Source organism: Nomascus leucogenys, chromosome 2 (assembly GCF_006542625.1).
Source record: "Nomascus leucogenys isolate Asia chromosome 2, Asia_NLE_v1, whole genome shotgun sequence".
NCBI classification, from domain to species: Eukaryota; Metazoa; Chordata; class Mammalia; order Primates; family Hylobatidae; genus Nomascus; species Nomascus leucogenys.
Genome location: NC_044382.1, coordinates 102,588,982 through 102,616,684, shown reverse-complemented (window position 1 = coordinate 102,616,684; position 27,703 = coordinate 102,588,982). Strand labels below are relative to the sequence as shown.

General features: G+C 37.5%; 1 protein-coding gene across 3 annotated transcripts in view; it reads left to right on the top strand.

Annotated features, from left to right (window-relative positions):
• Window positions 1-27,703, top strand: part of FAM172A (family with sequence similarity 172 member A) — a 481,319-nt gene that overhangs the window by 37,922 nt on the left and 415,694 nt on the right. For all 3 annotated transcript variants that reach the window (XM_030816846.1, XM_012505467.2, XM_030816852.1), the window contains exons 3-4: window positions 19,307-19,408; window positions 21,663-21,763. In XM_030816846.1, coding sequence (XP_030672706.1) covers window positions 19,307-19,408; window positions 21,663-21,763 — 203 coding nt within the window. The remainder of the gene's footprint in view (window positions 1-19,306; window positions 19,409-21,662; window positions 21,764-27,703) is intronic.

The window sequence follows — 27,703 nt, the reverse complement described above, 5'->3', positions numbered from 1 at the left end:
TATTAAAAATTATTCTGGACATTAATGTTGAGTTATTATAATCATTATTTGTGATAGCCTAATGGTAACATCTTATATGGCTAATAGTACATCAAAACCAAGATATTCTTATTGGTACAGTACTGTTAACTAAAACACTGTCATTATTCAATTTTCATTAGGTTTTATATGCAGTAATTTGTGTGTGTGTGTGTGTGTGTGAGTGTGTTTGGAGTTCTGTGCAATTTGATCCTATGTATTGTCTTGTGCAACCATGACCACAAACAATCAAGATACAGAAGTGTTCTACCACTAGCAAGTCCCTTCTGTTACCCATTTGTAGGAATGTCCCCAACTGCCAACTTCATCTCTGTCTCCTGGCAATCATTAATCTGTTCTCCATCCCTTTAGTTTTGTCATTTTGTAGATGTTATAGAAATGGAATCATAAGGCATGTATTTTTTTGAGATTGGCTGTCTTCAATAAGTATAATGCCTTTGAGATCCATCCAGGTTTTTGTAAGTATCAGTAATTCATTTGTGTTTATTGCTGATGAGTAATATTCTATTGTCTAGATATGCCATTTTGTTTAACCATTGACCCATTGTAGGGCATTTGGATTGATTCCAGTTTTTGATTATTAGAAATAAATTTACTGTGTGTATTCATGTATAAGTTTTTATGTGAACATAAGTTTTCATATCTCTAGGTTAAATGCCCAAGAATGTGATTGCTGGGTCATATGGTAAGTGCATTTCTAACTTTATAAGATAATACCAAATTATTTTCCAGAGTGGCTGTACCATTTTACATTCCCACCAGTCACGTGTGAAAGAACCACTTTCTCTACATCCTCCTCAGCATTTGGTATTATTACTATGTTTTAGTTTTAGCCATTTTATTAGGTACATAGTGATATCTCACTAGTGATGTTGACATATATCTTTTCATGTGCTTATTTGCCATCTGTACCTTGTCTCTGGTAAAATACCTATTCATATTTTTTGTCCATTTTCCAAATGGATTTTTTAAAAACTATTGAGCTTTGATAGTTCTTTATATTTTCTAGATACAAGTCTCTATTGGATATATTCTTTGTGAATATTTTCTCTCAGTCTGTAGCTTGTCTTTCACCCTCTTAACATCTTTCGTAGGGCAAACATTTTTAATTCTGATGAAGTCCTGTTTATCAATTTTTTTCTTTTATAAACTGTGCATTTAGTGTCATGTCAAAGAACTCTTTCCCTAGTCCTAGTTTATGAAGGTTTTCTCCTATGCATTCTTCTAAAAGTTTTGTTTTATATTTCACATTTAAACTAATGATCTATTTTCAGTTAATTTTTAAACATATATTAATAGGTTTCGTTTCATTGCTGAATTTTATTCTGTTGAATGGATAAACTATATTTTACTTGTCCATTTGCCAAATGTTAGACATTTGTGTTGTTTCCAGGGTTGGGTGATTATGAATACAGTCTTTAAAAACATTCATCGACAGGTTTTTATGTGGATATTTATTTTCATTTGTCCTGGGTTGATACCTAGGAGGAGGACTGCTGGGTAATATGGTATGTCTACAATAACTTTGTAAGAACTAGAAAACCACTTTTCAAGGTACCTGTATTATTTTTCACTACTACCAATAATGTATGAGAGTTCTCTTAGTTTGGCGTCTTTATCAGCAATTAATATTGACAGGTTTGTTGAATTTTTTTCTCATTGTCACAGGTTTTTGTTTCTATGTGGTTTAATTTGCATTTTCCTAATGGTGAATTATATGCCATATATACATCTTTCTTGGTAAAGTCTAGAATTTTGCCCCCTTCTTTTTGTTTGTGTTCTTATTGTTGAGTTTTAAAAGTTGTTCATATGTTCTGGATACAACTTCTTTTTAAGATACGTGATTAGTAAACATTCCCAGTCTTTGGATTGTCTTTTCATTCTCTTTGTTTTATTGATACGTATTTGTACATACTTATGGGGTACATGTGATATTTTGTTACATGCATAGAATGTGTAATGATCAAGTTAGGATATTTCCATTATCCATTGCCCCAAGTGTTTATGATTTCTATGCGTTGGGAACATTTTAAGTCCTCTCTTTTAGCTATCTTGAAATATATAATACTTTGTTGTTAACTTTAATCACCCTATATGCTATTGAACATTAGAACTTATACCTTCTATCTGACTGTATGTTTCTACCCATTAAACAAACTCTCTTCATTGTTTCCTCCTGTGCACAATCACCCACACACTTCTCTGATAGCTATCATTCTACTCCCTGCTTCCATGAGATCAACTTTATCTCTCACATATGAGTGAGAACATGCACTGTGTCTTTCTGTACCTGACTTATTTCACTTAACACAGTAACTTCCAGTTCCATACATCTTGCTCCAAATGACATGATTTTATTCTTCTTATGGATGTGTAGTATTCCTTTTTGTATATATACCACATTTCTTATGGTCAAATAGTATTCCATTGTGTATATTATATCACATTTTCTTTATCCATTCATCTGTTGATGGACACTCAGGTTGATTCCATATCTTTGCTATTGTGAATAATGCTGCAATAAACATGCAATGCAATTATCCTTTAGATATACTGATTCCTTTTCTGTGAATACATACCTAGTAGTGCAAATGCTGGCTTGTATGATAGTTCCATTTGTAGTATTTTGAGAAATGCCCATACTGTTTCCCATGGAGGCTGTACAAATTTACATTCTTAACAACAGTGTATAAGAATTCCCTTTTCTCTACAGCCTCATCAGCTTCTGTTATTTTTTGTCTTTTTAGTAATAGCCATTCTAACTGGGGTGAGAGGATATCTAATTGTGGTTTTAGCTTGCATTTCCCTGATGATTAGTGAAATGGAGTGTTTTTTAACATACCTATTGGCCATTTGTATGCCTTCTTTTTAGAAATGTTTATTTATGTCCTTTGCCCATGTTTTAATGGGATTATTTTTTGTTTTTTACTGCTGAATTGTTTGATTTCCTTGTGTATTCTGGATTATTAATACTTTGTTGGATAAATAGTTTGTGAATATTTTCTCCCATTCAATAGTTTGTCTCTTCATTCTGTTAATTGTTTTCTTTGCTGTGTAGGAGCAGTTTAGTTTAATGTAGTCCCATTTGTCGTTTTTTGTTTCTGTTTTCTCAAAAGGCTTTAGCCATAAAAATCTGCCTAGACCAGTGTCCTGAAGTGTTTCCCCTGTGTTTCATTCTACTAGCTTTGTAATTTCAGGTCTTACATTTAAGTCTTTAATCTAAATCTTGAGTTGATTTTTATAGATGAGTGATGGGGCTCCAGTTTCATTCTTCTATGTATAGATATTTAGTTTTTCCAGAATCATTTACTTAAGAGGGTGTTCTTTCCCCAATGTATAGTCTTGGTGCCTTTGTTGAAAATCAGTTGACTGTAAATATGTGGATTTATTTCTGGGTTCTCTATACTGCTATTCTGTTCCATTAGTCTACATGTCTTTTATCTATCTATCTATCTATCTATCTATCTATCTATCTATCTATCTATCTTTTTAAGAAGGAGTTTCACTATTGTTGCCCAGGCTGGACTGCAATGGCGTGATCTCGGCTCACTGCAACCCCTGCCTCCTGGGTTCAGGCGATTCTCTAGTCTCAGCCTCCTGAGTAGCTGGGATTACAGGTGCCCACCACCACACCTGGCTAATTTTTTTTTTTTTTTGTACTTTTAGTAGAGACGGGGTTTTGCCATGTATGCCAGGCTGGTTGGTCTTGAACTCCTGACCTCAAGTTGAGAGACAGGACTAGCTGGATTTCCTAGGCCTACTAAGAATTCCTAAGCCTAGCTGGGGAAGGTGACTGCACCCACTTTTAAATGTGGGGCTTGTAACTTAGCTCACACCCGACCAATCAGGTAGTAAAGAGGGCTCACTAAAATACAAATTAGGCTAAAAGCAGGAGATAAAGAAATAGTCAAATCATATGTTGCCCGAGAGCACAGTGGGAGGGACAATGATCTGGATATAAACCCAGGCATTCAAACTGGCAGTGGCAACCCCCTTTGGGTCCCCTCCCATTTTATGGGAGCTCTGTTTTCGCTCTATTAAATCTTGCAACTGCATACTCTTCTGGTCCGTGTTTGTTACTGCTCAAGCTGAGCTTTTGCTCCCCGTCCACCACTGCTGTTTGCCGCCTTCGCAGACCTGCCACTGACTTCCACCCCTCCGGATCCGGCAGGTGTCCACTGTACTCCTGATCCAGCAAGGTGCCCGTTGCCGCTCCCGACTGGGCTAGAGGCTCGCCATTGTTCCTGCATGGCTAAGTGCCCGGGTTTATCCTAATTGAGCTGAACACCAGTTGCTGGGTTCCACGGCTTCTAATAGAGCTATAACACTCACTGCATGGCCCAAGGTTCCATTCCTTGGAATCCGTGAGGCCAAGAACCCCAGGTCAGAGAAAAAAGGCTTGCTGCCATCTTGGGAGCAGCCCACCCCCATCTTGGGATCTCTAAGAACAAAGACCTGCCAGTAAGAAAGTGATCCGCCCACTTCGGCCTCCCAAAGTGCTGGGATTACAGGCATGAGCCACTGTGCCTGGCCTTACAAGTCTTTTGTTTTTAAAATAATAATATTATGCTGTTTTGGTTACTGTAACTTTGTAATATATTTCGAAGTCAGGTTAGCATGATGTCTCCAGCTGTGTTCCTTTTGCTCACATTGCTTTGCCTATTTGAGCTCTTTTTTGTTTCCATTTGAATTTAGTATTTTTTGTTTTTCTCTATTTCTGCGAGGAATGTTATTGGTATTTTAATAGGGATTGCATTGAATCTGGAGATTGCTTTGAGCAGTATGGTCATTGAATTATTCCAGTCTTTGAGCATGGAATGTCTTTCCATTTGTCTGTGTCCTCTTCAATTTCTTTCATTAATGTTTTATAGTTTTCCTTGTAGAGGTTTTTCACCTCTTTGGTTAAATTTATTCCTAGGTATTTTTCTTACAGCTGTTGTAAATGAGTTTGCCTTTTTGATCACTTTCTCAGCTCATTTATTATTGGAATTTAGAAACACTAATAATTTTTCTATGTTGATTCTATATACTGTTATTTATTGAATTTATAATAGCTCAAGTTTATTGGTGGAGTCTTTAGGTTTTTCTATATATAAGATTGTATCAGATGCAAAAGGACAATTTGACTTCTTTTCCAATTTGGATGCTTTTTAGTTTGTTCTCTTGCCTGATTTTTCTGAAAAGGACATTCTGTACTATGCTGAATAGGAGTAGTGAAAGTGGGCATCCTTGTGTTGTTCCAGTTTTTAGAGGAAAGGCTTTCAGCTTTTCTCCATTCATTATGATGTTTGGTGTGAGTTTGTCACATATGACCTTTATTATGTTGAGATATATTTTTTCAATGCCTACTTTGTTGAGAGTGTTTTTATCAGGGAGGGTTGTTGAATTTTATCAAATGCTTTTACTGCATCTATTGAGATGATCATATGGTTTTTGTTCTTCATTCTGTTGATGTGCTGTATCACACTAATTGATTTGCATATGTTGAACCATCCTTGCATTTCTAGGTAAATCCTACTTGATGATGATGTGTTATCTTTTTGATGTGCTGTTGAATCTGGTTTATTGTTATTTTGTTGAGTCATTTTGCACCTATGTTTGTCAGGAATATTGGCCTGAAGTTTTCTTTTTTTGTTGCAATCTTATCTGGTTTTGATATCAAGGTAATTCTAGCCTTATAAAATGAGTTAAGGAGAGTTCCCTCCTCTTCATTTTTTTGGAATAGTTTGAGGAGAAATTGTGTTAGTTTTTCTTTAGATGTTTGGTAGAATTCAGTAGTATAGCCATATGGTCCTGAACTTTTCTTTGTTGGGAGACTTTTTATTCCTATTTGATCTCATTACTCACAACTGGTCTGTTCAAGTTTTCTATTTCTTCCTGATTCAATCTTGGTAGATTTTATTTGTCCAGGAATTTATTCATTTCCTCTAGGTTTTCCAGCTTGTACAGTTGTTCATAATAGTCTGTTATGACCTTTTCTATTACTGTGGTAGTCGTAATGATTCCTTTATCATTACTGATTTTATCTGGGTCTCCTGGGTTTGTGTGTGTGTGTGTGTGTGTGTGTGTGCATGTGCTTAGTCTGGCAAGCGGTTTAGAAATTTATCTTTTTCAAAAAAGTTACCTTTTATTTTGTTGATTCTTTGTTTTTTTTTTATCTGTATTTCACATAATTCTGCTCTTTATTATTTTATCCTTTCTAATTTTGGGTTTGGTTTTTTCTTCTCTTCATTGAGGTGCATCCTTAGACTATTTGAAATCTTTCTACTTTTTTGATGTAGTCATTTATTGCTGCATCGTTTCCTTTTAGCCTTGCTTTTTCTGTTTTGCATAGGTTTTGGTATGTTGTGTTTGGTTTTCATTTGCTTCAAGGCAGTTCTTTATTTTTTCATAATTTCTTCCTTGACTCAGTGCTCATTCAGAATCAAGTTTAGTTTCCATGTATTTGTACACTTTCTCAAGTTCTTCTTTTTATTGATTTCATACATGATATGAGTTTTTTGGTAAAATTTGTTGAGTCTTGTTTTGTGGCCTAACATATGGTCTATCCTGGAGAATGCTCCATGTGTTGATATGAAGAAAATGTGTACTCTGCAGCTCTTGGATGAAATGTTCTGTAAATGTCTGTTTGGTCCATTTGATCTAATGTGTAGTTTAAATCTGTTTCTTTGTTAATATTCTGCCTAGATTATCTGTCTAATGCTGAGAGTGGAGAATTGAAGTCCCCAACTATTATTTTATTGGAATCTATCTTTCCCTTTAGATCTAATAATGTTTGCTTTATATGTCTGTATGCTCCAGTGTTGAGTGCATATATGTTTAGAATTGTTATATTCTATTGCTGAATTGATTCCTTTATCATTATATAATGACCTTCTTTGTCTCTTTTTACTGCTTTTGACTTAAATTCTGCCTTGTCTGATATAAGTATAGCTACTCCTGCTCACTTTTGGTTTTCGTTTGCATAGAATGTCTTTCTCTTTTTCTTTTTTTGGAGACAGGGTCTCACTGTGTCACCCGGGCTGGAGTGCAGTGGCATGATCACAGCTCACTGCAACATCCACCTCCTGGCTCAAGCGATCCTCCCACCTCAGCCTCTTGAGTAGCTGGGACTACAGGCATGTGCCACCATCCCCGACTAATTTGTATATTTTTTGGAGATATGGGGTTTCACCATGTAGGCCAGGCTAGTGACAAATTCCTGAGCTCAAGTGATCTGCCTGCCTCAGCCCCCCAAAGTGCTGAGATTATAGGCGTGAGCCACTGTGCCCAGCCAGAATGTCTTTCTCCATCCCTTTGCTTTCAGTTTATGTGTCTTCACAGGTAAGGTGAGTGTTTTGTAGTCACCATATAGTTGGGCCATGTTTTAAAATCCATTCAGCAAGTCTATGTCTTTTATTGAAAGTTTAATTCATTTATATTAAAGTTTATTATTGATATGCGGGGACTTATTTCTATCATTTTATTTATTGATTCTTATTGCATTAATATCCTTTGTTTTTTTCTTTTTCTCTTATTGTTTATTGTTGTAGTTTGGTTGTTTTCTATAGTGGTAACATTTGAGTTCTTTCCCTTCGAATTTGTGTGTTTCCTCTAACAGTGAGTTTTATTCTGTTGTACCTTTACATGTTGCTAGATATCTTCCTTTTGCCTCCAGGTTTAAGATTCTCTTAAGCAGTTCTCTTAGATCTGGTCTAGTAGTGATGGATTCTCTGTTTTTGCTTGTTTGGGAAAGACTTCATTTCTTCTTCACTTACGAAGGAAAACTTTTCTGGATATAGCATCCTTGGCTGGCAGTTTTCTCTCTTTCGGCACTTTGAATATATTACCCCATTTTGTCTTGGCCTGTAAGGTTCTGTTGAGCAATGTGCTATTAGTCTGATAGAAGTTCCCTTCTAAGTGACTAGCTACTGTCCTTGTGCTGTTTTTAGAATTCTTTCTTTGACTTCTGACAGTTTGACTATAATATGTGATGGAGAAGATCTTTTTATATTTCATTTGATTGGGGATTTATGTGTTTCTTGTATCTGGAAGCGTAAATCTCTTTCTAGACATTGAAAGTTTTTTAGCTATTTATTAAATAGGGTTTCTAACCCTTTTGTTTTCTCTTTGCCTTCTGGGACACCACAAATTCAAGTATTTTATAGCCTTATGGTATTCCATATGTCACATAGCCCTTGCTCATTGTTTTTTCTTTATTTTTTGTCTGATTGAGCTATTTCAAAAGACCCGTCTTTGTGTTCTGAAATGCATTGTTCTGCTTGATCTAGCCTGTTATTGAAGCTTTTCAATATGTTTCATCTTTCATTCAGTGAAATCTTCAGTTCCAGGATTTCTGATTGGTTCTTTTTTTATATCTGTCTATCTTTTTGGTAAATTTCTCATTCATATCCTGAGTTGTTTTTCTGATTTCTTTTTACTGCTTTTTTATATTCCCTTGTATCTTACTGAGCTTCTTTAAAATAAATATTTTAATTTCTTTTTCTGGAATTTCGTAAATTTCTCTTTGATTGGAATCTGTTGCTGGAGAGTTATTGTGCTCCTTTTGAAGTGTCCTTGTTTTTTAAATGTTTCTTATATATTTACATTGATATCTGGGTATCTGGTGTGACAATCAATTCTTCCAATTTTTTGAATTTGCTGTCATAATGGATGATTTTTTTCTTAAAATGTATTTATGGTGTTGGTTGAGTAGAGTACTTTGGCTTTGATTCTGGGTGTGTGCAGTCATGTAATTTCTGTATGATTTTTTCAGCTGTAAACCACATTAGTGGTGTCAGTGGCTTAGAGCGCAGTTGTTAGTGGAGGCTGTGGTGAGGTTTTGCTGGGGACAGGGATACCAGGTAGGCTATTCCTTGGGCTTTAGTGTTCGCAGTGCAGGCACAGCCTGCCTGTCCTTAGGTTCCAGGGAGGCATATGCTGGCACTGGTGTTGGGTAGTCTATTGCAGTTGATTGTTGGATCTCTAGCTGGCTTACTTGTGTGCCTATAGTGGCACCAGTGGGTCAGGCCAGTGGATGGGTTCTTGGGTCTGAACAGTGGGTATGGTACGGGCTATGGTAGTAGCAGTAGTAGGACTAACCTCTGAGTTCTGAGCAGTTCACGATTTTGTTGATGGTAGCTATGACAGGCTAGGCAGTGCCCAGGCCTGCAGGTGGCATGTGTGAGGTTTATGACTGTGTTGGTAGCAGCAATTGGATGGGCCCATTCTGAGGCCCCTAGGAGGAGTGCGTAGGTGACAGTGGTGGTGGACTGGTGCTTGGCAATCCCCAGGCCCCTGGATGGCATACTCAGGCTCTTGCTAGGGGGTGTGCCAGGCCAGGTGGACCTGCCCTCTTCCCCCTACCTGTGGTACATGTAGACCTTGGCTCTGGTAGGCGGGGGTGGGGTTATTTTTAGGCCCCTCAGTGGAATGCTCAAGTAGGTTCAGCAGTGACTGCAGCACCGCCCTATACTAGGGAGGGTGAAGTTGCTTTTCGTGGCTCTAGCCATAGATAAATGGTTGGGATTGCATGCTTCGCTTGTGCTTTGGCCCCAGTGGCAGCAGCCTGCTGTGGGGCTGCCATGGTTAGGGGAGTGTATCCTCAGGACATGTGAAAATGTGCCATGGTTTTGCTGCTTGGGGCAATGGGGTTGCTGCTAATGGCTTGCGTTTTTGCCCAGGTGGCATTAGCCAGCTGCAGCAGTTGCTGTAGGCAGGTGATGTCAGTGGGGGTCCAGTGATGTGGAGATGTGGGGCTGTTGGCCCCTGGGGACAGAGTGCAGCTCTATAGGGGCTGGGCTCTCAAAATGGCACCTTACCGTAGCTGCTTGGGACTCAGGAGTTGTGTGTGGCTCAGCATGAGCTCCTTCTCTAGAGCCATGGCATTGCACCATCTTCGGCAGCTTCCTACTTTATTCTCAGGGCCCATGGGGTTTGAGGGGCTCTTGCATGGCTAGGATTGCAGGAGTCTGTGGTGGGAATTTGAACTGCTGGGGGTCTTTCACTTATCCTTTTCCCGCATTGGGGAGCCTCTCCAGGCTCCCAGCTGATCTCAGCTAAGCAGGTTGCCTCCTTTCCCTTTTTATCCTTGCTTTTTGGGTGTTTCTTGTCACTTTTCTGTTAAATTAGAGTGTTCTGTCTTCGATGACCTGTTTGAAATGTGATTATTTACTTGCATTTTGGCTCTTCTTTGTAGATGAGGTGAGTACCAAATGCCTCTAGGCAGCCTTCTTGAAGCACCTCCCCCTCATTTTGAGTTAAATTTTATGTAAGATGTGAGATATAGGTTGAGGTTCATTTTTATCATTTTGATGTCCTCTTATACCAGCACCAGTTGTGAAGAAGACTGTCTTTTCATCTTTGAATTGCTTTTTTATGCCTGTCAACCATGAATTGGGCATATTTGGATGTTGTTTTTGAGTTCTTTATTTTGTTTCCTGGATCAGTGTGTTTACCAATACCACACTCTCTTAATTACAGTAGCTATATAGTAAGTTAACATTGAACAGAGTGATTCTTCCTTTATTCTTTTAGAAAATTGTTTAGCTATTCTAGATCATTTGCCTTTATATATATATTTTAGAATATACTTGTATATATCTGCAAAAAACTTTACTGCGATTCTGATAGAAATTGTATTTAAACTTTTAGATAAATTTGGGGAGAATCGATATCTACAATATTGAGTCTTCTAATCCATTCACGTGATATGTCTATTTAAATCTTCCTTGATTTCTTTCATTAGCACTTTGTAATTTTCAGCATGTAAATCCTATACCTGTTATTTGCTTTATATGTAAGTATTTTAATTTTTTGGAGTGATTATAAATGGTGTTATGTTTATAATTTCAGTTCGCACATGTTTATTGATGGTTTATGAAAATACAGTTAAGTTTTGTGTGTTGATATTATATACTGTGATCTTCCTGAACTTGCTTGTTTGTTCTAGGAGATTCTTTTGTAGATTCCTTGGCATTTTCTACGTAGACAATCATGTCATTTGCAAATTGGATAATGTTTCTATCCAATCTATGTGCCTTTTATTTTTCTTCGTGGCCTGTGTTGACTAGGACTTTCAGTACTGTGTTGAACAAGAATAGTGAGGATGGATATTCTTTCTTGTTTTCAACCTTGAGGGAAAGGGATTGTCTTTCGCTATTAAGCATTATGTTAGTTGTAAGTTTTTTGGTAAACGCTCTTTATCATGTTGAAGAAGTCCCTTTTATTCGATGCTTGCTGGGAGGTTTTAATCATGACTGAGTGTTGATTTTTTTTTTTTTTTTTGAGACGGCGTCTCGCTCTGTCGCCCAGGCTGGAGTGCAGTGGCGCAGTCTTGGCTCACTGCAAGCTCCGCCTCCTGGGTTCACACCATTCTCCTGCCTCAGCCTCCTGAGTAGCTGGGACTACAGGCGCCCGCCACCACGCCTGGCTAATTTTTTGTATTTTTAATAGAGATGGGGTTTCACCGTGTTAGCCAGAATGGTCTTGATCTCCTGACCTCGTGATCCACCTGCCTCAGCCTCCCAAAGTGCTGGGATTACAGGTGCGAGCCACCGCGCCTGGCCGAGTGTTGAATTTTTGTCAAATGCTTTTATTTTTTACATCAATTGATAGGGTCATGTATTTTTTCTTCCGTAGCCTGTTGAAATAGTGGATTACATGTTGATTTTTTGAATAGTGAACCATTCTGTCATAAGCCCTGTTTGGTTCTGATGTAATTTGTTTTTATATATTGCTGGTTTTGAATTAATATTTTGTTGAAGATTTTCATGTCCAGGTTCATTAGAGATATTGAACTGGGGTGTTCTTTTTTTGTACTGTCTTTGTCTAGAATTGTTATCAGGGTAATACTGATCTTCTAACATGATTTAGGAAATATTCACCTCTGTTTTATTTACTGGAAGATAGTGTGTAGAACTGGTACTAATTTATTTTTAAGTATTTTGGAGATTTCTCCGGTGAAACTTTCTTGACCTGAAAAATTTTGGGGGGAGATTTTAATTCAAATTCATTTTCTTTAATAGTCATAAGACTATTCATATTGTTTATTTTATATAGGATGAGTTTTAGTAGTTTGTGGTTTTTAAGGTCTCAGACCATTTCGTCTAATTTGTATAATTTATGTGTATAGGATTGTCACCAATTTGTCACTAATATTCCCTTCTTGTTCTTTTTTTTTTTTTTTTTTTTTTTTTTTTTTTGAGATGGAATCTTGCTCTGAGGCCCTGGCTGGAGTGCAGTGGCACGATCTCGGCTTACTGCAACCTCCGCCTCCCAGGTTCAAGTGATTCTCCTGCCTTATCCTCCTGAGTAGCTGAGATTACAGGTGCACACCACCACACCTGACTAATTTTTGTATTTTTAGTAGAGACGGGGTCATGTTGGTCAGGCTGGTCTCGAACTCCTAACCTCGTGATCTGCCTGCCTTGGCCTTCCAAAGTGCTGGGATTACAGGCATGAGCCACTGCGCCTGGCCTCCTTCTTGTTTTTTTAATGGCTGCAGGGTCTGTAGTGATATCCTCTGTTTTACTATTACCTGTTGAAGAGATTTAACAATGAGATAAATGCTTTTATTTAGTCATATAATTTTCTTTTGAAGTATACATTATTTCTTTATGTGGATACATATTTCTGTTTAGTATCATTTGCCTCAACCCAAAGAACTTTTCTTACCATTTTCTTTTGCAGGCCTGCTGGTGATAAATTATTTCAGCTTTTTTGTGTCTGAAAAAACTCTTTATTTCCTCTCTTTGGAAAGATGCTTTTGGTTGGCATAGAATTCCAGGTTGATGGACTTTTTTTTTTCTTTAGTTGAAAAATGTTGCACCATTGTCTTGTTTGCATAGCCCCTGAAAAGTCTTCTGTCATTATTATCTTTGTTCCTTTTTTCTCTATCTGCTTCTAAGATTTTATCTTTTTTTTTTTTTTTTTTTGAGACAGTCTCACTCTGTCACCCAGGCTGGAGTGCAATGGCACGATCTTGGCTCACTGCACCCTCTGCCTCCCGGGTTCAAACAATTCTCCTGCCTCAGCCTCCCAAGTACCTGGGATTACAGGCACGTGCCACCACACCCAGCTAATTTTTGTATTTTTGGTAGACGGGGTTTCACCATGTTGGCTGGGCTGGTCTCAAACCCCTGACCTCCAGTGATCCACCCACCTTGTCCTCCCAAAGTGCTGGGATTACAGGTATGAGCAACCATGCCTGGCCCTAAGATTTTATCTTTATCACCTATTTTCAGAAATGTAATTATGATATACCTTTGTATCATTTTCTCAGTGTTTATTCTGCTTGGATTTGTGGTCTTAAAGTTTCATCATCTTTGGAAAACATTTCATCCACTTTAAAAAAATTTTTTTTTTTTTTCCCCTCAGTTCTCAGTCTCCCTCCTGTGTTTGTCTGTTTGTGTTGCTATGAAGGCATGCTTGAGACTGGGTAATTTAAAAGAAAAGAGGTTTATTTGACTTACAGTTCTGCAGGCTGTACCTGAAGCATAGTGCTAACATCTCCTTCTGGTGAAGGCCTGAGGAAGCTTACAATCATGGCAGATCAAAGGGGTATCCGTATGTTACATGGTGAGAGGGAGGGAGCAAGAGAGAGAAAGAAGAAGTGCCACCTTCTTTTAAGCAAGCAGATCTCAGGGAACTCATAGAGTGAGAAATTATTTCCATGAAATCTGCCCCCATGACCCAAACACCTCCCACTAGGGCCACCTCCAACATTGCAGGTCACATTTCAACATGAGATTTGGAGGGGACAAACATCCAAACTATGTCACTTCCCAGCATTGATTTCATCTTGGAACACACTTAAAATGTATTAGACAACTTGACATTGTCACACTGGTCAATGATACTTTTTCGTTTTTAAACTATTATTTTTCTCTGCTTCATTTTGGATAATTCTGCTGTTAGGTCTCAAAGTTCATTGATCTCATCTTCTGTAATTATATTTGCTGTGAATTTTTAACAGTCTATTTTTAATTTTAGATAGATTTTTTTATATATAGAAGCTTAAATTTCTTCCAGTTCTCACTTTGGTATATTAATGATTAAACATTTTTTTCGAACATACAGATCACATTGAAGTAGATGTTTTTTCCTTCTAATTCCTTTATCTTTATCATTTCTTGGTTTCTTGATTGATTTTCTTCATGTTTATGGATCATAATTTTTACCTTTTTACATGCCTTATCATTTTTCATAGATGCCAGACATTGTAAATTATACATTGTTGGGTGCTGGATTTTGTTCTGTTCCTTTAAAGAATAAGTTGGTGCTTAAATTTTGTTTTGCTTTGCTTTTTGGTATTATTTTAAAGAATGTTGGGCTTTGTTCTGACAGGTATTTAAAATATTTGTATCTTTTTTTTCTTGGAGGCTTGTTTTTTTAATCTTTGATATGACAGTTTTAGAGTTTCCTTTCTCTAGGGCTGATAGGCGTATATATTTGCAGCTCTGTGTGTGCTTAAGAAATTGTTCAGCCTGCTGCTTTCCCTGTCCTTGTGTAATTTTTTTTTCTCCTGTGTGTATGGATAAATAGTCAAAGACATGAGTGAATCCCTCTAAAATTCTGCCCAGCAGTCTCTCTTTCTAAACAGTTTCCCCTGCGCTCCTTCTCTGCTTCCAAATCCAGCCACCTTGGATTATTCAAATTCTGATCTCTGTATCATCAGCTCAGCAGGGTCTTCATTCTTTGTTTGGGTTCTTCTTCCTGCTGTGCCTTAAACTGTCTCCAGGCAGTAAGCTAGGGCATCAAGGGGTTTATGTCATTTGTTTCTTTTTCTCTCAGTTCTGGCTGCCTGTTGTCCAACTGTTCTTTTACATGTGTCTTCTTGCTTTCCAGTTGTTTAAGGAAAGTGAAAATAATTCAGTTCCTGTTATTCTATTTTGGCCAGAAGTAGAATTCCAATAGTGTTTTAAATACTCATTTATTTAATACAGTTTTTAAAAATAAAGATGCCAAATGGCACTTTATCATGGTGAAATAGACATAATGTAAAACTTACCATTTTAACTGTTGTTAAATATAGGGTTCAGTAGCATAAAGTACATTTACATTGTTGTGCAGTCATCACCACCATCCATCTCCTGAACTCTGCACTTTGCAAAACTGAAACCCTGTACCCATTAAACAATAACGCCCTATTCCCTTCTCTGCCCAGCCCTCAGCAACCACCATTCTACTTTCTGTCTCTATAAGCTTGATGACTCTAGGAATCTCAGAAATGTGCAATCATATAATATTTGTCCTTCTGTGTCAGCTTATTTCACTTTGCATAATATCTTCAAGGTACATCAGTTTTGTGTAAGAAGGTCTTTGTTTATTAAAGAAATATTTACTACAAAGAATTGACTCAAACAATTATGAAGGCTGAGAAGACCCAAGTTCTGTTATCAGCAAGCTGGAGACCCAGGAGAGCTGATAGTAAAGTTCAAGTCAGGAGAGCTGATGGTGTGAGTTCCAGTCTAAATCTGAAGGCAGAAGACTAATATCCCAGCTTGAAGATCGGCAGAGAGAGAGTGAATTCTCCTTTGCTCAGCGTTGTTGCTCTATACACACTTTCATCCAGTTGGATGAGGCCCATACAAATTGAGGAGGGAATCTGCTTTACTAAGTCTACCCATTCAAATGTTAATCCTATCCAGAAATATCCTCACAGTCACACCCAGAATAATATTTAATCAAATATCTGGTTACCTTATTTCCCAGTCTCACATAAAATTAACCATCATACCATTCACCCATCTATGTACACTTGGGGTGCTTCTACCTTTTGACTATTGTGAATAATGCTCCTATGAACATTAATGTACAAGTATATCTGTTTGAGTTCCTGCTTCCTTTTGGGTATGAAATGGTATTTTTATACAGTTGTTTTATATGCTTAGTTGAGGTTTAGAATTCTAGTTGCTGGATCACTTTAACCACTAGAGCCATGCTTTAAAAACAGTCGTGTCATATCTGATGCATATTTAGGTTATATGGATTCAAATCTATTGTATTTTATAGGTTATTGAAGGGATTTTCAATGGAAATCTTTCATTATACTCGATTTTTGCATAATCTGACTTTGGAACCCAGTCTCAGGGTAAAATGCAACTTTATTGCTTTTCTTTTGCAAAGCAGAAAAATAATTTCTGACAGTTCCTTTCTATATGTCTTCTCAACGCTAATGAAATAAAAAAATCTATATCAGTTTCTCTAGTTGACAGGAAAAATTTGAGGAACGTCTTTTTATTTAGTTGTTCATTGTATCATTCAAAGGAATATTTTGAGCAAAGCCAAAGCATATTTTTGCATTCATAACTGTTTATATAATCAGAGAAAAGGGGGTCTAGAGTATTATAAGGTTGATATAGCATATAGAATTAGTATGGTGATTTTGAAAGAGTGCTGACTTTGGCTTTGAGGGATATGTTTATTTTATTAATCCCATCTACTACTAAGCTGTGATTTTGGACAAGCCGTTTTACCTGAGTTCATTTTCTTGTCTGAAAGACAGTGAATATGATAATACTTGTTACTATTTCATAGGATTGTGATGATCAAATGAAGTAATGTATATGAAAGTGCTTTGAAATCTTTAAAGTGATATATAGATGTAAGGCTGCATTGATGGTCTAAGCTAGAAGATACAGAAAAGAGCTATTAGAAGCAAAATCTGCTTATGTATGGACAGTTTCGATGTCTGATTAAAAAGGTTTGTAAATTGTGAATTGTAGATGACTGTGAAGTCAAGGAATCTGATTTTGCCCCAGAGCCTCAATTCATTGGAAGAAGGAAAGTGAGAACACTCTAGCTACTGCAAGTCAATTTTTGATATTAAAACCCTTCTGGCTTTATTTTGAAAAGATTTACAAGGTGGTAAGAACTTTACTAATGAATGAAGAATCATCAGCATATGTCCCTTTTTAAGCCCAGTATATGCGACATTTTTGTCTTACTAGAGTGTACAAACTTTTTTTTGTATTGAAGATAGTGTATTTTTATGTGAATTGAATTTGATATAAGAGTTTGAAGAGTGCTAAACAGTGATTCTTTTAATGAAGCATTTGATGGCTTGTTTTTGTGTTCTACAGAGAGAGGCTAGTGACTGGAGGTAGACAAAATACTTTTTTCTCTAGCATATTTTGCTGATGTTCCATACAGAAGGATTTGTTACATTTCTGTGAGAGATGGAAATAAAGTGTTATTTCTGAGATATTTCTTTCGTAGGAAAGGGACTGGTTTGCCTCACAACATATTCTAAGAGCGTTTGTCTTTAGGAACTTGAGTTAGAATGAAGAGGCTCAAAACCTAACTAACCTTTATTTATTGATTAGACAAAAATGATTCCACATCTGTTTGGAAATGAGTAAATTTGAAGTTTTAAAATTTTTGTGTGATTTATAAATGACTCTGTGATGACAGATAGTGAGAACTTTTGCCTCATCCTACAATATGAGCCTAAAAGATATTAAATGCTTATTGACACACTGATTCTAGGGCTGGTGCAGGAAAGATACAAGATGAGGCTGGAGCATCTTTTAGTAGTAGAAAGTAAGGAAGTGCATGAAAAGCAAAAAGGTAAGAGCATATCAAAGGGACCCAGGAGACATCTAAAAAAGAGCTTACGATAGTCGTGGCTGGAACAATTTGAGGAGCAAAATGAATGATGTAGTATTGGATTATAACCTGAAGTATACAATAAGTGTTCACAAGTCCATACTGATATAAATAAGTGATTGAATAAATGTGTAAATGGATGAAGAGAGATGAATCTTCCATACAGAATAATTCCAATAATATATTTAGATGTTCTTTGCTATGGGAGGTAGAGAATAATTCCTGCTCTTTTTCCCTGAGGGTGGGCCAGACATAGTCACCTCGAAAGAATAGATTATGAAGAGGAAAAAACAGTAACGTTACAGTGGAGAGGCCTGACATATAGTACCTTAACTGGGTAATGAAGGTTAGCATCATTGGTGATGTCCTGTTGATATCATGTTCCCCTTGCCATGATCTGTTGAGAATGGCAGTTGACCTCAGTGATATTCTTTCCAGAAATCATAACCCTGGTCTAATCATAAGCAGAAACATTAGACGAACCCAAATTGAGGGTCATTCTATAAAATACCTGACACAGTCCTCAAAACTGTCAAGATCATGGAAAAGAAGGGAAGATTGAGAATTGTCACAGACTACAGAGACTGGGGACAGATAATAATTACATGTAATGTGGTGTCCTGAATGGAATCCTGGAAAAGAAAATGAACATTAATGGAACAACTTGTGAAATATGAATAATGCCTGGACTTTAGTTTGTAGTAATGTACCAATATTAGTTTCTTCATTTTGACAAATGTGCCATGATGTTATAAAATGTTACTAATAAGGGACAGTGAATAAAAGGTATAACACACTCTTCGTACTGTCTTTCAACTTTTCCATCAATCTAAAATTACTCCAAAACTCGGCCAGGCATGGCGGCTAAGCCTGTAATCCCAGCACTTTGGGAGGCTGAGGTGGGCAGATCACTTGACTCCGGGAGTTTGAGACCAGCCTGGGCAACATGGTGAAACCCCATCTCTGTGAAAAATACAAAATATAACCCGGCATGGGGGCACCTGCCTGTAGTTCCAGCTACTCGGAAGGCTGAGGTGGGAGGATCACTTGAGCCTGGGAGGCGGAGGTTGGAGAGTGAGCCAAGATTGTGCCACTGCACTCCAGCCTAGGTGACAGAGTGAGATCTCATCGAAAAAAGAAAAAGAAAAACTCCTTGACAGAGTTTTTTTGGTTGCGTGGATTCAAATGATGTGAAGAATAGAAACTATGTGAAATAATTTTTGCTAGTTAGCATGTTTTATTTTAACAGTTTTCCCCCTAAAAATGGAATAATATGCTGTATTAATACTATTTACATTTATAAGTTTCTTTATTCATAAATGTTTCAGTTATATATAAGATTTGATGACTTTTGAAAAGTCATATTAATGTCTGAAACTTTTAAATGAGGTTAATAAGGTACAAATTAATAGCTGTCTATTTTGAAGGGAAGAAGTTAAAGTTTAATATAATGGTGTACAGAATCTGAGTTGTTGTTTTTAGAATTATGATTTTGAAGGTGCTTATGTTAATATTGTGCTTGATCGTAATACAGTATTTTGGGAATTCAATTTAGTAGCATTATCAGTTAAAGCAACACAAAAATTAATAGAACAAAGAATACTTTAAATTAAATTAAAATCTTTGTTACAAACTATGAAAATGAATATAAGTAGATTTCGTATCATTTCTTTTCTAGATTTATTATCTAGGATAGATTTGGACGAACTAATGAAAAAAGATGAACCGCCTCTTGATTTTCCTGATACCCTGGAAGGATTTGAATATGCTTTTAATGAAAGTAAGTGGTGTATATATATATATATAGTATATGCAAAATTTATTTAACAATGCTCATAGAATAATAAGACAGATATTATTTGCTACTTTTAAAGGCCAAGTAGAATGTTTTCTGTATTCTTTTGAGAAATAATGACATCCTTGCATGGTGAAATTCTTCGTTCAAGTGAAAGAACCAAGTAACAATTTTCTGTAGTTGTCAAGTTACGTAAACTAATGGTCATGAATTTGATTCAGCTTATGCATTTCAACCTTGAGCGTTCAACTCCCTGGTATCCAATTTGAACTCCTAATTAAATTATAGAGAAAGATGCTACTGTTTCACATGTTATTTAGAATAAAGTGTCTGGCAATAATTATCTGTGACAATGTTTTAAAGTAGTTTTCCATGATTTTTCAGGCAACATCCTTGTTTTAAAATTTATTAATTCAGTCCTGAATAAAATAACCTTTACACTTGGGATGTGGAGGAACATACTGTAGATTGCAAGGATGTTTCTGGAACAGAGAATCATGTGTAATACACCCTTACACTTGAAGGGTAATGTTATTACAGAGTAGGTGCATCTGAGTTGTAGTTTTCTATTGGTTGTTCTGCATTAACTGAATTGGTGCTTTGTCATCACTATATTAGTGGATATTCCTTTCCAATGTCAGTTATAGATATTAAGAGTTATGGTGACAGTCATCGTGTACTAAGATGTTGAGTTTAAAATAAGAGACTAGAAACTTTGATCTTTTCTCTGATATTAATTTTTATACTTTTTAATAAAAGTTATTTTATGCCAGTACAAGTAGTAATATTTTTTGCATGGAGGGGAAGAGGAGTTTAAGCAATTGGCCTGTAGTGTATTTCTCTCCTGATTACCCCGGGAATACCCCTGGGGAAAAAGTCCTGTCCAGGAGACAAGTGGCTTCATCTTTTCTCCTTATAAACATGCTGATAATTAACCCATTTAATAAATTAGACTGGCCAGGCGCGGTAGCTCATGTCTGCAATCCCATCACTTTGGGAGGCAGAGGCCGGTGGATCACTTGTGGTTAGGAGTTCAAGACCAGCCTGGACAACATAGTGAAACCTCATCTCTACTAAAAAATACAAAATTTAGCCCAGCGTGGTGGCATGCGCCTGTGGTCCCAGCTACTGTTGGCTGAGGCATGAGAATCTCTTGAACCTGGGAGTCGGAGGTTGCAGTGAGCTGAGATTGGGCCACTGTACTCTCCAGCCTGGGTGACAGAGCGAGACTCCATCTAAAAATAAATAAATAAATAAAAATGTAGATTAATATTTGCTCTGAGGAGAGTCCTTTTCTATAGAATATTTTGAGCAGGATGACTGGTTTAGATATGAGGAAAGTTTCTCTGAAGAATATCACATAAGCAGGACAACTCTTTGGCACATAAAATGGAAATATTTTATAACCCAAATGCTCACCAGCATGTGAGGTTACCTGTATGCATCACGTAGAGTCCTCATTTACTTTGGGCCAGAGAGTGCTATCCAATGAGAGGAAAGGACCTGGGGGAAATGACCAGATGCTGCAGACTTCTCCCTGCCTTGCCTGTGCTTCTTGATTCCTTGTACCCTTGAAATTATTAGTAAAGCTTAGTCATTATCCGTAAAGATCTTTGTTTTGTGTGAGTGAGATTTGATAGCCTGAGCCTGTGTTAGCTCACTGCTTCTCTCTGGTTTTCATTTGACATTCTACCTATATTTGAAGACCTAGTTGAGAAGTCTCACTGAAACCTTCTAAACCTCTTCTAGCCCACAGATAGTTTTCATGTTTCCAAAATCATTCTAGACTTTATTGTCTATATGAATCGCCAGTGGCAGATTTTTAGACTGTTGACGTATTTCAATCTTGATTGTTTAACTTCCTGAAAAGTTGCTTAACTTCTTAATATTTATGCTTTTACTCCTCAGGTAACCTCTAAGCTTCTTGAGGACTGGGCCCATGTTCATGGCAATAGCTAGAGAGGTCTTTATACATATTAGGCCTTAAAATACTGTTAGTTTGCTTTAGATTAGAGACATGAAGTTCAAGAAGAATAACTTTTGAGTACTTGGGGACGATTATTAGTTATATAATCTGTATGTTTGCATCATAGTAACATCTGAAGAAAAAAATCTAATGAAAAAGATAAACTGTTCAGAGAAAGTTATTTTAAATTTTTATCAGACATTCTTTGTTGTACTGTCTAATTATTGTAAATATACTTTGAAGTATAGCAATATTGTTTGTTTATCTTCTTAGAGGGACAGTTAAGACACATAAAAACTGGGGAACCATTTGTTTTTAACTACCGGGAAGATTTGCACAGATGGAACCAGAAAAGATACGAGGCTCTAGGAGAGGTATGTCACATATACTACTTTAACTTTGTTTTTCCCAATTTTAAATATTCAGAATAAAAGTTTTGAAGATGCAGCAGTTTATGCACTCTTTCTACAAAATGTGATTCCAAAAAGGTTTTTTTGTTTGTTTGTTTATTTTTAGTGGTTATGTTAGAAGCATATTCTCAGTTTAAAAGTTTCTGTTCAGTGGCTCACGCCTGTAATCACAGCACTTTGGGAGGCCGAGGCGGGTGGATCACGAGGTCAAGAAATCAAGACCAGCCTGGCTAACATGGTGAAACCCTGTCTCCACTAAAAATACAAAAAGTAGCTGGATGTGGTTGCACGCACGTGTAGTCCCAGCTATTAGGAAGGCTGAGGCAGGAGAATCGCTTGAACCCGGGAGGCGGAGGTTGCAGTGAGCTGAGATGGCGCCATTGCACTCCAGCCTGGGTGACAGAGCAAGACTCCGTCTCAAAAAAAAAAAAAAAAAAAAAGTTTCTGTTTTTAGGCGAGCTGTGGTGGCTCACACCTATAATCCCAACACTTTGGGAGGTCAAGGCGGGAGAATCACTTGAAGCCAGGAGTTTGAGACTAGCCTGGACAATATAGTGAGACCATGTCTCTACAAAAAATAAAAAAATTAGCCAGAAATAGTGGTGTGTGCCTATAGTCCTAGTTACTTGGGAGGCTGAGGTGGCAGGATCACTTGAGCCCAGGAAGTCAAGGCTGCAGGGAGCTGTGATCACACCATTGCACTCCAGCCTTGCTGACAGAGTTAGACCCTATCTCAAAAAAAAAAAAAAAAAAAAAAAAGAAAAAACTTCTGTTTTTACACAAACTTATACTTCCCATGACTATAATATTTTGTAGTGAGTCATTACATAAGAAAACAAATTTATGCGAAATTCTAATTTGATTTTTTAAATTTGTTTTGTTTTTGGCTCACTGCAACTTGCGCCTCCCTGGTTCAAGCGATTCTCGTGCCTCAGTCTCTGAATAGCTGGGACTACAGGCGCGCACCACCGTGCCCACCTAATTTTTTTGTACTTTTAGTAGAGATGGGGTTTCACCATGTTGGCCAGGCTGGTCTTGAACTCCTGACCTCAAGTCATCCGCCTGCCTTGGCCTCCCAGAGTGCTGGGATTACAGGTGTGAGCCACTGCGCCGAGCCTAAAAATGTTTTTAAGAGGTTGAATCCCCTACTATGCCAGAATGAATAAGTTTTCTTTCCGGTGTTTATTTGTGTGAAGAATATTGATATTTGGCTAATAAGTTGAATTTAACCTACTTGTCTTTGACTGGATAAAGGAGTAGGCCTTGTGAACATTAGGTACTTCACATGGTACTGCTTGTAGGAACCTTTGAAAATGTCATTTGCCATTTAGGTGAGTAGTTTGATAAAGTGAAAAGTTTTACTCATTCTGTGTCATATTGTCTTTATTTTTAGTAAAAATGCATGTGGACACATTAGTGTGATAACTAGATAGCTACATTACTTTTCTAAGGAAAAGCTGAAATTTCTGTATTCCTTTTTTGTTTTTAAATAGAGTAGTAAAAATGAACTACTTGGTTAAATTATCACGTAAAGAATATATGGTAACGTAAGTATAATAGCATGAAGAATATATCATTTCCTGGGAGACAATTCTTCGATCTCCTGCATTTCTATATGTCTCTGAGCAAAGACTTTGACAGCTTTTGCTCTGGATCATCTTTTCAAGGACAACTGTATAGGAAACAGGCTTTGAAGACAGAGGTTGTGTCTCCCTCCAAGGCAGTGGGCAGATTAGTTTGCTGTCCAGGATAAAAAGATAATGCTCCTCCCTTCCCCCACCGATGGCAAAGGATTGCTAGTAGCCCCTTTAGAAGATTGGGTTTCCTAAGTTTGAAGTTCCTCAGCTGTGATACAATCCTATTGCATGCTCAGCATCCACCTGGACCTGTTGACACTGCCTCTTTGGGATTTGAGGAGCAAGAGATTGGACTTCATGAGAACATGAAGGTCATGCTGCCTGCTATACTCTGGTTAATTTTTGTTTCTGATCCAGAAAACTAATGTCATCTGACAGCATCCATGACTGTGCAGGCTAACTTGCTAGCTTCTATGCAACGTAAAATCTGACAGTTAAAGAATCTTCACAGTTCTTGTTAGTGTTCTACAGCATTTATAACCTAAATATATTCAGTGCCCTGAATAATTTCTGCTGCACAGTAAAAAAAGCTTACCTGGCCAGGCATGGTGGCTCACGCCTGTAATACCGGCACTTTGGGAGGCCAAGGTGGGTGGATCACGAGGTCAGGAGTTCAAGACCAGCCTGATCAACATGGTAAAACCCTGTCTGTACTAAAAATACAAAAATTAGCCAGGTGTGGTGTTGCGCCCCTGTAATCCCAGCTACTCAGGAGGCTGAGGCAGGAGAATTGCTTGAACCCGGGAGATGGAGGTTGCAGTGAATGGAGATCGTACCACTGCACTCCAACCTGGGTGATGGAGTGAGACTCTGTCTCAAAAAAAAAAAAAAAAAAAAAAAAAAAAGCTTACCGATTTCCACTTGAATTATATGTTGCAAACTGGTAGTATTTTGATTATAGAATAACCATACTATAATGGCCTTACAAAAGAGCTTGTGGTTTTTGTGTTTGTTTTTAAATGGGACTGTTTATTTACTATTTTCCATAAGCCATGTACACCACCAGCTCACTTGAACAGGGTGCTAGTCTCCAAATATACCTTGTCCTTTTTGGCATCTGCATCATTTATGCCATCAATATGTATCCTCCAACAACATCTATATTAAACTCCAGCTATGTGTCTTATTAGGTCATTCCATGTGTAAATGGTTCCTTTTTCCTAGGATCTTATACCTAATTCTTTGGATATATGGAGGCTCACAGATTTATTTTTGGTGTACCTTAGTCGATAAGAATCAAAATATTTGAGTTTTTACTTTGATGGTTATTTACAGAGAGAGCATATTCTGTATTATCTACATTAATGCCTCCTGTGCCTGCTTTCACATTTGTGTTCACAATCAATTTGGACCCAAGTGATTACCCAAAATTATAACATTTAATTTTTTTTTTTTTTTTTTTTTTGAGATGGAGTCTCACTCTGTCACCCAGGTGCCAGGCGCCTCAGCTCACTCTTGGCTCACTGCAACCTCCACTTCCTGGGTTCAAGTGATTCTCCTGCCTCAGCCTCCCGAGTAGCTGGGATTACAGGCATCTACCACCATACTTGGTTAATTTTTGTATTTTTAGTAGAGATGGGGTTTCACCATGTTAGCCAGGCTGGTCTCGAACTCCTGACCTCAGGTGATCTGCCCACCTTGGCCTCCCAAAGAGCTGGGATTACCCGCGTGAGCCACTGTGCCTGGCCATAGCATTTAACTTTTAATGCAGTGTTTCTATTTAGATCAGTGGACTTCTCAGCTTTAAGTACCAACCTTTTTTCTTCCTGAATATTTTGATCAAAAGTAAACATATTTTCCTAACATAAAACTCAGTACAACAAAAAGACCCAGGAATTGGAGAGAGAAAGTCTGGTTATTACAGTATTTGTATCATACCATCATTCTTCTCATGTCATGTTTGGAATACTTGTTTTGATTGCTGATTTCACTGTTGAAGGTTAATTATTAATTGAATTTTATTTCCTACATCTTAGAAGTTAGTTGTATGAGTTCTGGTTGTATATCAATAATGACACAGTTTTCACTATAGTTAATTAGTTATTTGGAATTCATGATAGTGGCACTTAATGCATCTGTGGACCTGTCTTTTCATTCATTCTGTAACCAAAAAGCAGGTTGCTTGCTGTGTGCAGAATCCGATAAGCAGGAGTGAGGTCTGGTACAAAAAAAAAGTGAATTTATCCCGAAGCTAGCTTGAGGAAAGAGGCACAAACATTCTGCCTTTAAATGTACTACTTTACTCTTGGAGCAGAAAGCAGGCACTTTAAGATAGGGGAGGGAGCAAGCAAGGGCAGGGAGTCTCCTTGCTAGCTGGTGCCTTATCTACTGGGCAGTTGAGTTGTCGCCTTCCTGGGTAGAAGTAAGTTGTAAAAGTGGCCAAGTGGGCATGCTTTCCACATGCCCTCCTGGTGGGTATGAGTTCCAAGGTTATCCCCCCACCCCCCTGTTCCCCCTCCTCCCTGTCCCAGAGTGAGAGTTCCATGGGGCATACTTTGGTCTGCAAATCTACCGTCAACTCTTGAAGAGAGATCCCTCTTGGAGCACAGTTAGATGAACTTGCCCTGTAGGGAATGTCTGGTGAGGGGGAGGTAAAGGGTTGTATTTGCATTTCTAAAGGGCTAGATAGGAAGCTGAGGAACAGGGGAAAAGGAGAAAATAAGAGAAAATAATGAAAAAATTAAACTCTCTCTCAGAAAAATGGTGATACTTTGCAACAATATTCCATAATTTCCATTTCTGAGCCATGCCTTCAAGTGAAATTTAACCAACTACTATTCTTCATTCACAGTTTATACTTCTATCTTACACTGTTTTCTCCCTTTGAAATGTCCTTGTCTCCTTGTCACTGTATCCCATCTCCATCTGTCTTCCTGTTTTGGCTCAAATGTCTCCTCCTTTAGGAAGCCTTCCCTCGTCTCTTCTGTTACAATCTTTCTCTCTCCTGATTTCTTTTCTTCCCATTTTGTTTTTCTACCTATTTTATCTTATACGAAAAATGATTTAAGACGACGTTAAAGATGAATGCCATTTAGGAAGACTCAAATAAGTAGAGTTTAAAAAAAGAAAGCAATGTTAGTAAATAAAGGGATGAGTTTTCTGTATATCTCTTATGCCACTTATCACTCTGCATTGCATTTTTTAAAAATGCATGTTTTTAAGCAATTTTGGGGGAAACTTTCTGTGTCCTCACAATATTTGTTGAATAATAAATAGTGTGATACAAATAGATAAACTGTTTAGTATCAATTCTGGACCTATGCATTTTAGAGATTTTTTAATGTTCCTAATTTCATGTATTTTGTTATTGAAGAAAAGAAAATGATAATTTTCCTGTTTCTAAGCTAAACAATTTTAATCATTTCAATTGCCATTTAAGAGCTAGAAGTTTCATACTATTAAAGCGTTTGTGATTTAAAAGTATTTGATAAAAATAGACTATATGTGGCATAATTTATTGGAAGATTTTAACACTTATGTTGCAGGAAAGGGGTCCTGATCCAGACCCCAAGAGAGGGTTCTTGGATGTCACGTAAGAAAGAATTCAGGGTGAGTTCATAAAGTAAAGTAAAAGCAAGTTTATTAAGAAAGTAAAAGAAGAAAAGAATGGCTACTCCATAGACACAGCCCCCCTGAGGGCTGCTGGTTGCCCATTTTTATGGTTATTTCTTGATGATATGCTAAACAAGGGGTGGATTATTCATGCCTCCCCTTTTAAAACCATATAGGGTAACTTCCTTTTTATTTTTATTTTATTTTATTTTATTTTTTTTTTGAGATGGAGTCTTGCTCTGTTGCCCAGTCTGGAGTGCAGTGGCATAATCTCGGCTCACTGCACTCCAGCCTCCCAGGTTCAAGCAATTCTCTTGCCTCAGTCTCCCAAGTAGCTGGGATTACAGGCAAGCACCACCACGCCTGGCTAATTTTTGTATTTTTTAGTAGAGATGGGGTTTTCCCATGTTGGCCAATCTGGTCTCCATCTCGTGACCTCAGGTGATCCACCTGCCTCGGTAGGGTAACTTCCTGACGTTGCCATGGCATTGGTAAACTGTCATGGTGCCGGTGGGAATATAGCTGTGAAGACAACCAGAGGTCACTCTCAAGGCCATCTGGTTTTGGTGGGTTTTGGCCAACTTCTTTACTGCAACCTGTTTTATCAGCAAGGTCTTTATGACCTGTGTCTTGTGCTGACCTCCTGTCTCATCCTGTGACTTAGAATGCCTTAACCGTCTAGGAATGCAGCCCAGTAGGTCTTAGCCTCATTTTA